The 16,128-nt window shown below is 42.6% G+C and overlaps 1 protein-coding gene across 2 annotated transcripts in view; it reads left to right on the top strand.

Moving 5' to 3' along the window:
* Nucleotides 1-16,128, top strand: part of nme9 (NME/NM23 family member 9) — a 120,935-nt gene that overhangs the window by 34,649 nt on the left and 70,158 nt on the right. For both annotated transcript variants that reach the window (XM_068035878.1, XM_068035877.1), the window contains exon 3: nt 2,109-2,166. In XM_068035878.1, the coding sequence (XP_067891979.1) occupies nt 2,109-2,166 (58 nt within the window). The remainder of the gene's footprint in view (nt 1-2,108; nt 2,167-16,128) is intronic.

The following is a 16,128-nucleotide window of genomic DNA, read 5'->3' on the forward strand; positions in this document are numbered from 1 at the left end:
AATTTTCAAAGTTATATTGTGGTGCATTGTTTGTAAAAAAATTAAATAAATGCTGAAGGCCCTTTCCCACCCCACCCCAAGTGCTTGTTTTCGAGGCAATATCAACAAAATGAACTTTATTCCCAACCCGAACATTCCCCCACAACCTCATAATATTTGCCCTTCAATCCCATCCCACCATCCCCAGAGCCAATAAAAAGTGTTTTCCCTGCTCCCCTCCCCCTGCACTGATAATCTCACTGCTCCCCTTCCCCACCAGTGTGACACCTCGAAACTCCGTATGGAGTTCCGAAGGTGCAGGAGTTACGGCCGATGGCCAGAATAATGGCGTGGGATGGCCGCCGGGACAAGGTAACTTAATTTTCATTTTTTAAACTTAGTTTTAACTTTAAAATCAAAGCCCTGCCGCTGAATGGCGGTGGGTGCGCACCGAGGCCTCGCCGCCGCTGGTAAAAGGCGATGGGGCCTTCTCGGCGCAGAGGTCGTGGCGGGCCCCTCCTGGAAGAATTTTCTGAGCCATCCTGCCACGACCCCCAATGCCGGAGGGCTCATAAAATTCAGCCTTAAGTCTCAGCACTAGACATGTTTAAAAAAGGATAGAGTTGAAATCTATTGGCAGATTATGAATTGTTTAATCATTAAAATTGCAAAGCATTGCTGGAAGGGCCCTCACTGTCCTGTCACTGGGCCTTGTAGGTTTACAAAAAGAACTTTATCACTCTGTTTGGAATTTGATGCCAGCTCAAATTAATTTTATCAAGGGTAAGTAGCATTTGTGGCTAGCAACAAAGAAGTTGAGCAGATTTTAAGATTTACTCCAACTGGTGAATGCAGGGTTGGGTTTGAATTCTCAAAGGTTCAGCTTTTACTGCACTGGTTAACATGTTCATGTGAGTTTCTGTCTATAATTTTAACGCAGTTGTTAACCTATCTTATTTTAAATGGGTTAAACTAAAATAGCACAAACAGGAATTTATGGGAATGAGTTTACTGGGACACAGGTGAAACTAAACCATACAATTAAGGCTGCTCCACCATCAATAAATATTCCTTTTGAATCGTCAAATTGCTATTCATAGAGTCATAGCTAGTGAGTCACATGTTTGTTGGTCATGTTTAAATATTCTTGTTTAGACAGTGAGTACTAATGACGGCAGGAACAGCAGTATGAATGAGCTACTGTATTCTGCCAGTGTGTGGGAGCTGAATTAACCTGTAATCAGAAGATGCTAAGGCAGCTCTGCTCAATAACTGTATCTCTGCCAATGTTAATCCTGCTCCCTTACACTGTCTTAACTGATAATTCTCATAACTGATTTACTATCTGCACTCTATTTTATCATCACTTAATGTTTGTAGAAAAATACCAAAAGTAAAATCAATCAAGGCTATTTATGATCAGTGGGAAGATAGTACTGGTGTGGAGGAACTGCTCTGCGTGGCAGCATAAGGGAAATTTTGGAAAACAAAAGGAACAGTAAGAAGATAAACTAAAATGTTTGAATCGCTGGGTTTTTCTGTGAGGGAAATTTGGGGGTGATTAAAAACAAGAAAAAGATTATATCAGAAGCCTCAAAGTGCTCTACATTTAATGATGTGGATTGAAGTCCAGTGACTGCTATACTGGCAAATGAGGCAACCATTGTGCACACAGCAAGATCCCATAAACAACAATAAGAATGTGTGGTTATCCTTTTTTTGGGTGATGTTGGTTGACATAGTTGAATTTAATTGTCAACATCCACCTGGTACAGAACCGTGATTTAAAATCTCATCTGAGACAATTAATGCAACATCTGATAGTGCGGAGCATTCACACATTTCATTGAAGTATTGTTGTAAATTATGCCCTTAAATACTGGAGTAGGGCTTAAACCCTCTACCTTTAAACTCAGAGGCAAAAGCATTATCTGATAGCTATAATAGTACACACTTTTCACAGACAATAGTTCCCAGTGTTCTCTCCTCTTCAAATTGAATATTTATCCTGTAGTAAGGAAGGTACATCTTATTAATGAGGAAATGAATTTTGGAGTGAATTATTCTGGTTTTTGTTCTGTACAATAACCCCGACTGCATCAACAATGACTCCCTTATATTCTGTGCAGACTGCCATCCTGAACCAGGAGCAATGGGATGAAATGTTGGCTGTTACAGGACTGACCGGTAAGAAACTTCTCAAAGCTAATTTCAGCCAACTCTGCATCAAAATGGAAAATAATTCCAAGAGGAAGGACGACAATGGGTTGAAATCACACAGTGCAATATTAATCATGAATTCATTATATCATTTGAATGAAATTCTTGTGTTCGCTATTTGAGCAGAAGTATTTAGAATAAATGGGTTAACACCGTTATTAAAATGGGAAGGATATGGCTATGAATATATTAACATATTTAATATTAATATTGTATAATGAGATTCCAAGCCATGTATGGAAAGCGTTAATCCCATTTTAAATTACTACAAAGGTGACGTTCACATTAGAAAGTTATCACCAGGGCTTTCTGTCTGTATACAGCAACTTGCGCTTCTGTTGTGTCCATAATGTAGAAAAAAGTCTCCAGGCACTTCAGGCGTAAGTAAAAAGTGGATGCCAAAGATTAAGGTTGGAAAAGAAGGAGTTGGCTGCTTGTCTCCAAGCAGGAAGGGAAAGTGGAAAGGTGGAGGAATTTAGGGAGAGGGTTCCAGAGCTTGAGGCATAGGCAGGTGAAGGTACAGCGGCAAATGGCAAGATGATGTGGGGGGGGAGAGGGGTGGTGGGGTGTGGGGGGGCAGGGGTGTAATTGCTGAGGGAGGTTACAGAAATAGGGAGAGATGATGCTATGGAAGGATTTAAACATAAAGATGATATTTTTAAATTTGCGGAGTTAGTGGATCGGGAGTTAATGAAATAAAAGCAGAAAATGCTGGAAATACTTAGCAGGTCTGGCAGCATCTGTGGAGAGAGAAGCAGAGTTAATGTTTCACGTCTGTGACCTTTCATCAGAACTGGCAAAGGTTAGAAATGTAATAGGTTTTAATCAAGTGAAGCGGGGTGCGGGGGAAAGAGAACAAAAGGGAAGGTGTGTGATAGGGCAGAGGGCAGGAGAGATTAAATGACAAAGATATCATGGGACAAAGGCAAACGGAGTGCTACTGGTTTTGGTGAAAGAAAGAGCATTAGTCTAGAGACAGTGTTAATGACAGAATAATAGACAGCTCTGTCCAAAAGCACAAACATGAAAAACCAAGTTTAAGATAGGCACATGGTTAAAAAAATAATAAAATAAAATAATAATATAAAAGGCCAGTCATGCTCTGAAATTATTGATGTTCACTGGAACACGGCAGCACCCTGCTCTTGCACCCACATTTCTGTCCTTGGTCTGCTGCAGTGTTCCAGTGAACATCAACGAAAGTTTGAGGAACAGCACCTCATTGATCGATTAGGCACTATACAGCCTTCCGGACTCAACATTGAGTTCAGTAATTTCAGTAGTGGGCAAGCTGTGTTTGGTCCAGCAAAGTTTTGGATGAGCTACAGCTTTATGGAAAGTGTAGGTTGGGAAACCAACCAGGCGAGCATTGGAATGATTAAGTCTGGAGGTGACAAAAGCATGGATGAGGATTTCAGCGTCAGATGGGATGGAGGCAGTGTTTGTGATGGTGAATATATGGGGCTTGATTTTCAATTTGGGGTCGGGAACCTAATGCCCAGATAATTTTCAGTGTCTTTCAGCACAACCATTAGCACTCTGTTTGCCTTTGTCCCATGACATCTTTGTCATTTAATTTCTCCTGCCCCTCTGCCCTATCACTCAACTTCCGTTTTCTGTGCCTAGTGATGCTATCTTTAAATGTAAATGCCCTCATTGGGCTGGAGGTGAGCTCGGTCACTAATTAGTGGCGGCGAGCCTTACCAGGAGGTGGGAGCTGCCTGCAGAGCACGAGCCATGATGGGGCCTGCCACTGCTTTTCAGAAGAGAGCAGGCAGGACCTGGGAGGGCCAGCAAACTAACTGCGCAGGAAAGTGGCCATAAGACTAAATGAGAGGTAATGCACATGATCCGGCGCAAGATTCCCCAGTTCTCCAGATTTTTAACTTTATGGAAACATAGAAAATAGGAACAGGAGTAGGCCATTCGGCCCTTCGGGCCTGCTCCGCCATTCAAAAAAGATCATGGCTGATCATCTAATTCAGTACCCTGTTCCCGCTTTCTCCCCATATCCCTTGATTCCTTTGGCATTAAGAAATATATCCATCTCCTTCTTGAATATATTTAATGACGGCCTCCACTGCCTTCTGCGGTAGAGAATTCCACAGGTTCACCACCCTCTGAGTGAAGAAATTTCTCCCCATCTCAGTTCTAAATGGCATACCCCGTATCCTGAGACTGTGACCCCTGGTTCTGGACTCCCCAGTCATCGGGAACATCCTCCCTGCATCTAGCCTGTCTAGTGCTGTTAGAATTTTATAGGTTTCTATGAGATCCCCTCTCATTCTTCTAAACTTTAGTAAATATAAGCCTAGTCGACCCAATCTCTCCTCATACGTCAATCCTGCCATCCCAGGAATCAGCCTAGTAAATCTTCTTTGCACTCCCTCCAAGGCAAAAACATCCTTCCTCAGATAAGGAGAACAAAACTGCACACAATACTCCTGATGTGGTCTCGCAAAGGACCTGTATAACTGCAGTAAGACATCCTTGCTCCTGTACTCAAATTCTCTTGCAATGAAGGCCAACATACCATTCGCCTACCTATCTGCTTGCTTTCAGTGACTGGGGTACAAGGAAACCCAGGTCTCGTTGCACCTCCCCCTTTCCCAATCTATCTTTCAGATAATAACCTGCCTTTCTGTTTTTACAACCAAAGTGGATAACCTCACATTTATCCAGGTTATACTGCATCTGCCATGCATTTGCCCACTCACCCAACTTGTCAAAATCATATTGGAGCCTCTTTGCATCCTCCTCACAGCTCACATTCCCCCGCAGCTTTGTGCCGTATGCAAACTTGGAAATGTTACATTTAGTTCCCTCACCCAAGTCATTAATATATATTGTGAATAGCTGGGGCCCAAGCACTGATCCCTGCGGTATCCCACTAGTCACTGCCTGCCACCCGGAAAAAGATCCTTTATTCCTCTGTCTGTTTCTTGTCTGTCAACCAATTCTCAATCCATGCCAGTATATTACCCCCAATCCCATGTGCTTTAATTTTGCACACTAACCTCTTATGTGGGACCTTATCAAAAGTCTTCTGAAAATCCAAATACACAAAATCCACTGGTTCTCCCTTATCTATTCTACTAGTTATATCCTCAAACAACTCCAGTAGATTTGGTAAGCATGATTTCCCTTGCGTAAAACCATGCTGACTTTGCCCAATCCCGTTTATACTTTCTAGGTGTTCTGCTATCACATCCTTTATAATAGACTCTAGCATTTTCCCCACTACTGATGTCAGGCTAACTGATCTGTAGTTCCCTGTTTTTTCTCTCCCTCCTTTTTAAAATAGTGGGGTTACATTTGCCACCCTCCAATCTGTAGGAACTGCTCCAGAGCCAGTATAATTTTGGAAGATGACCACCAATGTATCCACTATTTCCAGGGCAACTTCCTTTAGTACTCTGAGATGTAGTTTATCAGGCCCTGGGGATTTGTCAGCCTTTAACACCATTAATTTCCCTAGCACTATTTTTTTACAAATACTGATTTCCTTCAGTTCCTCTCTCTCATTAATCTTTGGTTCCCTAACATTTCTGGGAGGTTATTTGTGTCCTCCTTTGTGAAGACAGAACCAAAGTATGTGTTTAATTGTTCTGCCATTTCTTTGTTCCCCATTATAACTTCCCCCGTTTCTGACTGCAAGGGACCTACATTTGTCTTCACTAATCTTTTTCTCTTCACATATTTATAGAAGCTTTCACAATCAGCTTTTTTGTTCCCCGCAATTTTACTCTCAGACTCTATTTTCTCCTGCTTAATCAACCTCTTTGTCCTCCTTTGCTGAATTCTAAACTGCTCCCAATCCTCAGACTTGTTGCTTTTTCTGGCAATTTTATATGCCTCCTCTTTGGATCTAATACTATCCCTAATTTCTTTTGTAAGCCATGATTGAGCCACCTTTCCGGTTTTATTTTTGCGCCAGACAGGAATGAATAATTGTTTTAATTCATGCACACGTTCTTTAAATATTATCCATTGCCTATCCACCGTCAACCCTTTTAGTAAAGTTCCCTAATCTACCATAGCTAACTCGTGCCTCATTCCTGCGTAGTTTCCTTTATTTAGATTCAACTACTTCACTCTCCATCTTAATGAAGAATTCTATCATGTCATAGTTGCTCCTCCCCAAGGGACCCCGCACAACAAAATTGTCAATTAATCCTTTCTCATTGCACAGTATCCAGTCTAGGATAGCCTGTTCTCTAGTTGGTTCGTCAACGTATTGGTCTAAAAAACCATCATGTACACACTCCAGGAAATCCTCCTCCACAGTGTTATTGCTAATTTGGTTTGACCAATCTATATGTAGATTAAATTGACCCATGATTACAGTTGTACCCTTATTGCATGCGTCTCTAATTTCCTGTTTAATGACATCCCTTACATCACCACTACTGTTTGGGGGCCTATAGACAACCCCCATCAACGTTTTCTGCCCCTTGGTGTTTCTTAGCTCCACCCATACAGATTCCACATCATGATTTTCTGAGCCAATATCCTTCCTCACTATTGCATTGATTTCCTCCTTTGCTAACAACGCTACCCCACTTCCTTTTCCTTTTTGCCTGTCCTTCCTAAATATTGAATACCCCTGGATGTTCAGTTCCCATCCTTGGTCACCCTGCAGCCATGTCTCTGTAATCGCTACTATATCATAATCGTTTATATCTATTTGCGCTGTTAATTCATCTACCTTATTGCAAATGGTCTGCGCATTAAAACGCAATGCCTTTAGACTTGTCTTTTTAACATTGTTAGTCATCTTAGCTTTATTTTGCACTATGGCCCCGTTTGTTTCTCGCCCTTGTTTATTCTGCCGTCCACTTTTGCTTCTTACCTTTCTGTCTTTCATTTCTATCCTTGTTTCCCTCTCCTCTGTCTCCCTGCTTAGATTCCCAACCCCCTGCCATTATAGTTTAAACCCTCCCCGACAGCACTAGCAAACCCCCCCCCACTCCCCGAGGAAATTGATCCCAGTCCTGCCCAGATGCAACCTGTCCAGCTTGTACAGGGTCCCACCTTCCCCAGAACCTGGCCCATTGTCCCAGGAAACGGAATCCCTCCCCCCTACACCATTTCTCCAGCTACGTATTCATCTGATATATCCTGCTATTTCTGCTCTCACTAGCACGTAGCACTGGTAGTAATCCTGAGATGACTATTTTTGAGGTCCTACTTTTTAATTTATGTCCTAACTCCCTATATTCAGCTTGTAGGACCTCATCCCTTTTTTTACCTATGTCATTGGTATTGATATGTACCATGACAACTGGCTACTCGCCCTTTCCCCTCAGAATGCCCTGCAACTGCTCGGAGACATCCTTGACCCTAGCACCAGGGAGGCAACATACCATCCTGGAGTCTCTATTGCAGCTGTAGAAACGCCTGTCTGTTCCCCTTACAATTGAATCCCCTATCACTATAGCCCTGCCACTCTTCTTCCTGCCCTCCTGTGCAGCAGAGCCACCCATGGTTCCATGAACTTGGCTCTTGCTGCTTCCTCCTGAGCCATCTCCCCCAACAATATCCAAAGCAGTATATCTGTTAGAGAGGGGGATGGCCACAGGGGTCTCCTGCACTACCTGCCTTCCTCTACTCTGCCTGGTGGTCACCCATTCCCTTTCTGCCTTTGCAGCATTTGCCTGCAGTGTGACCACCTCGCTAAATATGCTATCCATGATGATCTCAGCATCGCGGATGTTCCACAGTGAATCTACCCGCAGCTCCAGCTCCGTAATGCGGGTGGCCAGTAGCTGCAGATGGATACACCTCCTGCACACCTGGTCTTCAGGGACACTGGAAACGTCCCTGATTTTCCACATAGCGCAGGAGGAACTTATCACGGGTGCGAGCTCTCCTGCCATGACTTACCTTTAGATTACTTAGTTACTCCCTTTAATTAAAAAATACTAATTACATTAGGGGCCTTGTTCTACTGCAAGCACTACCCACCACAATCTAAAGTCCTTAAATAAATTCCACTAATTAAAAAAAAACACACTTTAGTAGTACTAACCTTATCACTTATACGATTGGTTTAGAGGTTTTTTAAAAAAAAAATAACTTTCCCCGTTTTAAAGCTATTTACAGGCACTAACAGCTGTTACTTACCCAACCAATCAGCTTACAGATTTCCCGTGATGTCACTGTAAGTCTTTTTTTCTTCTTTTGAAGCTCAGCGCGTGCCTGCACAGAGAGAGACAGCCTGCCGCCGCTCCAGTCCTCAGGTTAGTAAGGCCCTATAAAAAAACGTTAACTTCTCCCCGCATTGAACCTGACAACTGGGCATTACTGTGCACCAGACTGATTGGGTTTGCCGATTTCCCAATTGAAAATCGCACTCTCACCCTCCCTGTCCCATTAACAAACTCCTCAAGGAGCTTAACAGGCCGTTAATTGGAGATGAGGAGGTTCCTGACTCCCTGCACCACCCCTCCACCCCCCTCACACCCTCACCCATGGAGTCAGCAGCTCAGCTCAGGGTTGAATAGGGTGCTGATGTTGCAAACAGTCTAGTTCAGCCAGAAGCAATGGCTAGGGAGGGGAGTGGAGTTGGCGTCAAAGGAGCGAAGAATGTGGAGAGAGGTGAAGATAATGGCTTCAGTCTTCCCAATATTTAGCTGGAGGAAACTTTAAGTCATCCAAGACTGCATGATGGATAAACATTCTAACAACACAGAGATTGTACACTGTTTCTTTGCTGATGATATCTTTCCACAGAAGAAGAATAAAGGGGTGGATTTCCCCGTGCATTGATACCCAGAAATACACATAATTGGGGCGTCAAGCAAATACCGATATAAAATTTGAGCAATTTCAGGCACAAGTGTGATATGCACGTAATTACGTTTCGCTATAATTTCCTTGATCATTTATGCCCATCCATCGACCTGTGCACGTGAACACATTTCAGTTCATATAATGGCTCTATCCCCAGGATAAAGAGTTGTGCCTTTGAATTTCCTGCAATTACACAATTACAAATGGTGTGTAAAGTTAAGTCCAGAATGTTTTGTTGTTTTTGTTAAGTGGTTTTTAAAAGATCTTTTCCTCACTGTGTCCTGCACTATGTTATCTGTTATTTGAATGATTTTTTAATGGCTTCATTGTAAGTCACATTTTAAAAAAATTATTCTTTCATGGGATAGGATGTGGGCATCACTGGCAAGGCCAGCATGTGTTTCCCATCCCTAATTGCCCTTGAGAAGGTGGTGGTGAATCGCCTTCTTGAACTGCTGAAGTCCGTGTGGTGTAGGTCCACCCACAATGCTGCTAGGGAGAGAGTTCCAGGATTTTGATCCAGCGACAGTGAAGGAACGGCGATATAGTTCCAAGTCAGGATGGTGTGTGACTTGGAGGGGAATTTGCAGGTGTCCTTGTCCTCCTAGGTGGTAGAGGTCACGAGTTTGGAAGGTGCTGTCAAAGGAGGCTTGGCAAGTTGCTGCAGTGCATCTTGTATATGGTACACACTGCTGCCACTGTGCATTGATGTTGGAGGGAGTGAATTTTTAAGGTTGTGGATGGGGTGCCTATCAAGCGGTCTGCTTTTCCCTAGATGGTGTTGTGCTTCCTGAGTGTTGTTGGACCAGCACTCATCCAGGCAATTGGAGAGTATTCCATCACACCCCTGACTTATGCCTTGTAGATGGTAAACAGGCATTTGGGAGTCAGAAGGTGAGCTACTCGCCGCAGAATTCCCAGCCTCTGACCTGCTCATGTTGCCACAGTATTTATGTGGCTGCTCCAGTTCAGTCTCTGATCAATGGTAATCCCCAAGATGTTGATTGTGGGGCATTCAGCTATGGTAATGCTGTTCGTTGAATGTCAAGGGGTGATGGTTAGATTCCCTCTTATTGGAGATGGTTATTGCCTGGCATGTGTGGTGTGAATTTTACTTGCCACTTATCAACCCAAGTCTGAATGTTGTCCAGATCTTTTTGCATATGGACAAGGACTGGTTCAATATCTGAGGAGTTGTGAATGGTACTGAACATCATACAATCAGCAAACATCCCCACTTCTGATCTGATGATGGAGGGAAGGTCATTGACGAAGCATCCGAAGATGGTTGGGCCGAGGACACTACCCAGAGGAACTCCTGCTGAAATGTCCTGGAGTTGAGATGATTGACCTTCAACAACCACAACCATCTTCCTTTGTGCTAAATGTGACTCCAACAGGTTTTCCCCTTGATTCCCATTGACTCCAGTTTTGCTGTAGCCCCTTGATGCCATACTCGGTCAAATGCTGCCTTGATATCCAGGGCAAGCACTCTCTCTTCACCTCTTGAATTCAGCTCTTTTGTCCATGTTTGGTTCAGGGCTATAATGAGGTCAGGAGCCAAGTGGCCCTGGCAGAACCCAAACTGAGCATCGGTGAGGAGGTTATTACTGTTTAAGTGGCACTGGATAGCATCGTTGACGACCCCTTCCATCACTTTGCTGTTGATCGAGAGTAGACTGATGAGGCGGTAATTGGCTGGATTGGATTTGTCCTGCTTTTTGCGGATAGGACATACCCAGGCATTTTTCCACATTGTCGGGTAGATGCCAGTGTTGTAACAGTACTGAGACAGCTTAGCTAGAGGCGGTGCTAGTTCTGCAGCACAGGTCTTCAGTACTATTGCTGGAAGTTTGTCAGAACCCATAGCCTTTGCAGTATCCAGTGCTTTCAGCTGTTTGTTGATATCATGCCGAGTGAATCGAATTGGCTGAAGACTGGCATCTGTGATGCTGGGGATCTCACGAGGAGGCAGAGTTGGATCATCCACTCGACACTTCTGTCTGAAGATGGTTGCAAATGCTTCAGCCTTCTCTTCTGCACTGATGTGCTGGGCTCCCCATCACTGAGGAAGGGGATATTTGTGGAGCCTCTTCCTCCTGTTAATTGTTTCATTATCCATCACCATTCACGACTGGATGTGGCAGAACTGCAGAGCTTAGATCTGATCCATTGGTTGTGGGATTGCTTAGCTCTTTCTATTGCATGCTGCTTCTGCTGTTTGGCATGCATATAGTCCTGTGTTGCAGGTTTACCAGGTTGACACCTCATTTTTAGGTATGCCTGATGCTGCTCCTGGCATGCTGTCCTTTACTCCTCATTGAACCAGGGTTAAAAATTGAAAAGCTTCCATGATTGCAGATTCTTGATATTGTTCTGCTGAATGTACATGAATGATAACTGGACTGAAACTGTCAGTTTCACACTTAAATATAGAATATAAGGTGTGAGGTCAGCAAATACCTTGTGCCCCCATTGTTTATGTTGATATCCACTTGCTTACATCAAATTTTACATTCTGATGTATGCTACTCAGATTGACAGGAAATTTAAGAGAAAATTGATTTTGCCAAAATGGATGTACAAGTGGGTGTACTTTTGGGTTTAACTTTCCAATCAGGTCCCCACAGGAAATTCCAGCTCTTATTTTCAAACTGATGCTGTTTCCCTATGTATGCTTGGTTTGCTTGTACAAAATTATGCTGGGCACTTTTTAAATGCAGGCACTAACCCATTTGGTTTGGATAGGGTAGCACCTGCATTTCAAGGTTCACAGAGGACATTAGTACAATTATCCATACAGGAACAGTGTCAGTAATTACTGGAAGGCAACAGTGCATTCCCAACATATGCAGTAATATTGTCAGTGTATCTTCTATAAAACTAAATCTAGATGTAAAATAATGATCTAGTGTTGTTTAGTATTTCAAATTCAATCAGATTTGGTAGGTAGAGGTTAAGCCAAGAAAATTCACATGATATAAACACATGATTGAATCCCATGATAAGCATCAACAGGCTTGCATGGTCAGGAGTCGGGGAGAAATTTCAGAGAGATTTATTATCTGACAAGTTGTACTTATGGCTGTTCACCCCCCTCAGGAAATCACATAGGTCAGGTTGAATTCACAGTAGGACAGATTCTATATGGTCTATGGAAGAAATCAGCTTGGTGTCATTGAAACCCTTTTGTTGCTTATTTTTATATATTTCAATCAGAATGGTCAAATCAATCTGAACTTTGTTTGAGCAATTGGTGATTAATCAATGAAGTGACAGTTACTACAGCACGGAGATGATTTGAGAAACCTGTGACCTAGTACAGGCCCGATATCCAAAATCCGGCACCCTCAGGACCGAGAGACCTTGCCGGATTCCAGATTATCCTGGATTTTGGACAATAAAATTACTAGCCTATCCTCAGCCAAAATCAATGAATAAGAGATGCCTGTACAAGAACTAAAGTATGAAAAAGAATAAATAATAATGTTTTGATAAATGAATTAATGTAAATAAAAGTATCCTTGACCCAAGGAATTTCAACGGTTCAGAATTTTTATTCGGTAACTTAAACTGTCGCCAAAAAAACTCCATAGCTTGCTGCAACTGTATAGAAAAATACCATCTGCAGGTGGTTTAAATATTTAAATAACGCTCTAACAGTAAGTTCAGTGAGTGCAAAAGTGACCACAGGTTCACTCATGAGCTGGCATGACCAGCTTGTTGTTCTTTAGTCTCACCTCTAGAGGGCCCTTTTCTACAAGGCTGCATTTGTTGGCAACATAGCCACTAGGTGGCGCGGTACTACCACATGCGCAAATTGGGTTTTGACTATTTTCAAAAATATCCAGTTTTTGGACAATTCTGGTTTTCGGACAACCAGATTTTGGATATCAGAACTATAATGTTTACCTTCAGGCCACTGTGGCTTAAGAATATCAACGGGGGTTTAGTTTATGAAAAAAAATTGAATCACGTTCATTTTTTGCTCATTCATCTTGTTAACTCGACATCTGTAAAACTACTCCTTCATGGTTTCATGCATTATGTACTAACTACCCCTTAATGAATAAGTTTCGAGTAACACACAACTCCCATGAAATTTTGTTGATGCCATCACAGAAAGTGAGGCAGACCTTTTAAGGAGCTGAGAACATCAAATATATCATGATGAAAGTCAAGTGATGTGTTTTATTTTTGACATCTTGGATATTCCTTAGCCCTTGAGGCTCGCAAGCTTTTCTAACTTACAGTTATGATGACATAACTTTAATGACCAGGGCCTCACACCAGTGGTGATCTGTTATGGCAGTTCTTTGCATAAACCTAAACCAGTAATTCACAAACGCTGAAGGCCCCAGATTCACTATCAGGGACCCTGCACTTGTGTGGATATGGATGAGGTCAGAATTGGATTTGGTTGTCACAATGGGACAACCAAATGACCAGCTGACACTCTAAGCCAGTGGTTTTAAACTTTATTATGTGGGATTCCCCTGTAAAAGTTGGCACGCTCCTGTGACTCATGTAAGTGTTGTTACGAATGAGGCGGGAGGTGTGCACTGTTTATTTCTAGTTCCACTTCTCCACAGGTCACAACATACATTTAAATGTTTATCCAGTTACCGAAATGGTCAATCATATACTCTATTCTTATCCCAGAATAAAATACACCAACCAGGTTTCTTTAATAAACAACAAAATTATCCATTTATTATCAAAACAAGACTTATTCTGTAATGAAGCAAAATATTAACACACAGATTGAAATATGAAAGTTCCCTTTTTAAATTCCCCACACACAAACACGCACTGAAAAAAATACAGAAATTCTCTCTCTGCAGAGGTTTGTTACAAAACAAAAGGACAAAAAAGAATACTTTCGCCAAATACTTGGTAATTCTTGAAGAAAAAAAGATATGGAACGATGTCAGTTGCCCCTTTTGGTTTGGCATCCTAAATACGTGTAGATTAGATTAGATTAGAGATACAGCACTGAATCAGGCCCTTCAGCCCACCGAGTCTGTGCCGAACATCAACCACCCATTTATACGAATCCTACACTAATCCCATATTCCTACCAAACATCCCCACCTGTTCCTATATTTCCCTACCACCTACCTATACTAGTGACAATTTATAATGGCCAATTTACCTATCAACCTGCAAGTCTTTTGGCTTGTGGGAGGAAACCGGAGCACCTGGAGAAAACCCACGCAGACACAGGGAGAACTTGCAAACTCCACACAGGCAGTACCAGTGTAGATGGCAGTCACTGTGATCTTCCTAGAACGGTTCTTTTCAGGTGATGTTGAGGATCAGTTTGGCAGGCTTTCCAGGAGAATCACGGCAACAGGGGTTTCTGGCAGGACTTTGAGGAAAAGTGTAGCATTAAGGGTTTTCATACTGAATATGCAGGCTTTTCAAAGAGATGGAAAAGACTGAGTTGGGGTTTTGTCCTTGGCAGGTTGATTTTCAAACTCCTTTCAAAACACTGTCCATACCCCAAATCATTGTCCAAAGCGAAACCAAAAACAATAATACAAGAGTCAAGCCTCCTGACCCCTATAAATCTTGACCTGGCACTTCTCTATAAACATCCTCCCCAGGTCAAAAAGCCCCTGCTGGGTATTTATCTGAAAGCAGGAGAGTTCCCATAAGGGCTGTTTACAAACCAAGTCCAAAAGACCTTCTGTTGACCTCTTTTTTTAAAAAACCACAAAGTCCAGCATCTATGGAATCCTTTTCAGTTTTAAATTCCAAGTCCTTAAAAAAAATTAACAAAAAATGGAAGGACTTTCGTAACAGTGTCCATTGGTGACTGAGTAGTGCTTCTCCATTGCAACATAGCAGTAGTGCTCTGCAAGGATTGGACATTAGTGCAGCATTAAAACAACCTGGCTGATTTTCAAGTGAAAATCTGGAGAGATGTATAACAAGTGGCTGATCTGATCAGGCAAAGTTGTGCCGGGCACAGGAAGCTACACTTACGCAGGATACTCAATATGGAACTTGTTGCAGAATCCTTCCTCATCCATCAAGACAGAAAAAACACCCTTTTAATACCTTTAGTCCTCTCAGTGACCAGTCTGGTAGAGATGTACACTTCAATGCAGCACTGCTCAGTTTGCAACTGTTACAGGAGGTATTATCCATGACAAGAAAGGGTAAGCATTATCACCCACAAGCCATCCATTTACTTAACTATTGCCCTGAGATATCTCAGGGAGGGCGGAGGATGAATGCTGTCCGACTACTTCCAGCAAATTATGCATTGATGCAAAAGGTTCTCTGCACATGCTCACACACAATCTGGACATTCACCAAGTAGGACCATTTCTGGTAAAAAAAAAAGTTAACAGCAGGAGTTTGCAATGTCCACAATGGTGACTCTATTGCATCCTGCACATTGTGGAACCCAGGGATGCAATGAAACTAAATGGCCCTAACATACTACTTCTTTGCTGCTATTCCAAATTGGATGAATTCTCCAGATTTACTTTTTTTATTATTCATTTCATAGGATGTGGGCATCGCTGGCTAGGCCAGCATTTGTTGCCCATCTCTTATTGCCCTTGAGAAGGTGGTGGTGAGCTGCCTTCTTGAACTGCTGCAGTCCATCTGGTGCAGGTACATCCACAGTGTTGTTAGGGAGCGATTTCCAGGATTTGAAAAGGTCTACAGGGCCCTGATGGTACCCTGGTGATAGTACAAAGATCCCTTGTGGTTGCATGAAATGAACTTGTGACTTGTCATCGCTTTCATGGCCAGAGGGATTGTTGTCAGATGATGTTGGCCACAGGTTGGCACAACTCTTCTATTCCTTCTTTGGTGAAGCACAGTCTTCTAGCTCCTCACTAAGGCTTCATAGAATATTGGTGGCCTGCAGGTTGTTTTGGGAGGGGCAATGTCACATTCTCCTCAAATCCTCCCTCACTCTCCCTTCCTCTGTCCTGTGCTGCTCCCTCCTCTTCTGACATTCCAAATTGTAAACAAAAGAAAGGCTCATTGGGAACTCTATGCGTAACATGAAGAATCTCAGACTGTGTGTGGGAACAAAATTATCCCAGTGATTTCAGAGGCCCTCAGGCTGTCAGAGGCAATTGCGGCTCAATTTAGGTTAAAGGCAAAAAT

The sequence above is a fragment of the Heterodontus francisci genome, chromosome 7, assembly GCF_036365525.1.
Source record: "Heterodontus francisci isolate sHetFra1 chromosome 7, sHetFra1.hap1, whole genome shotgun sequence".
NCBI lineage: Eukaryota > Metazoa > Chordata > Chondrichthyes > Heterodontiformes > Heterodontidae > Heterodontus > Heterodontus francisci.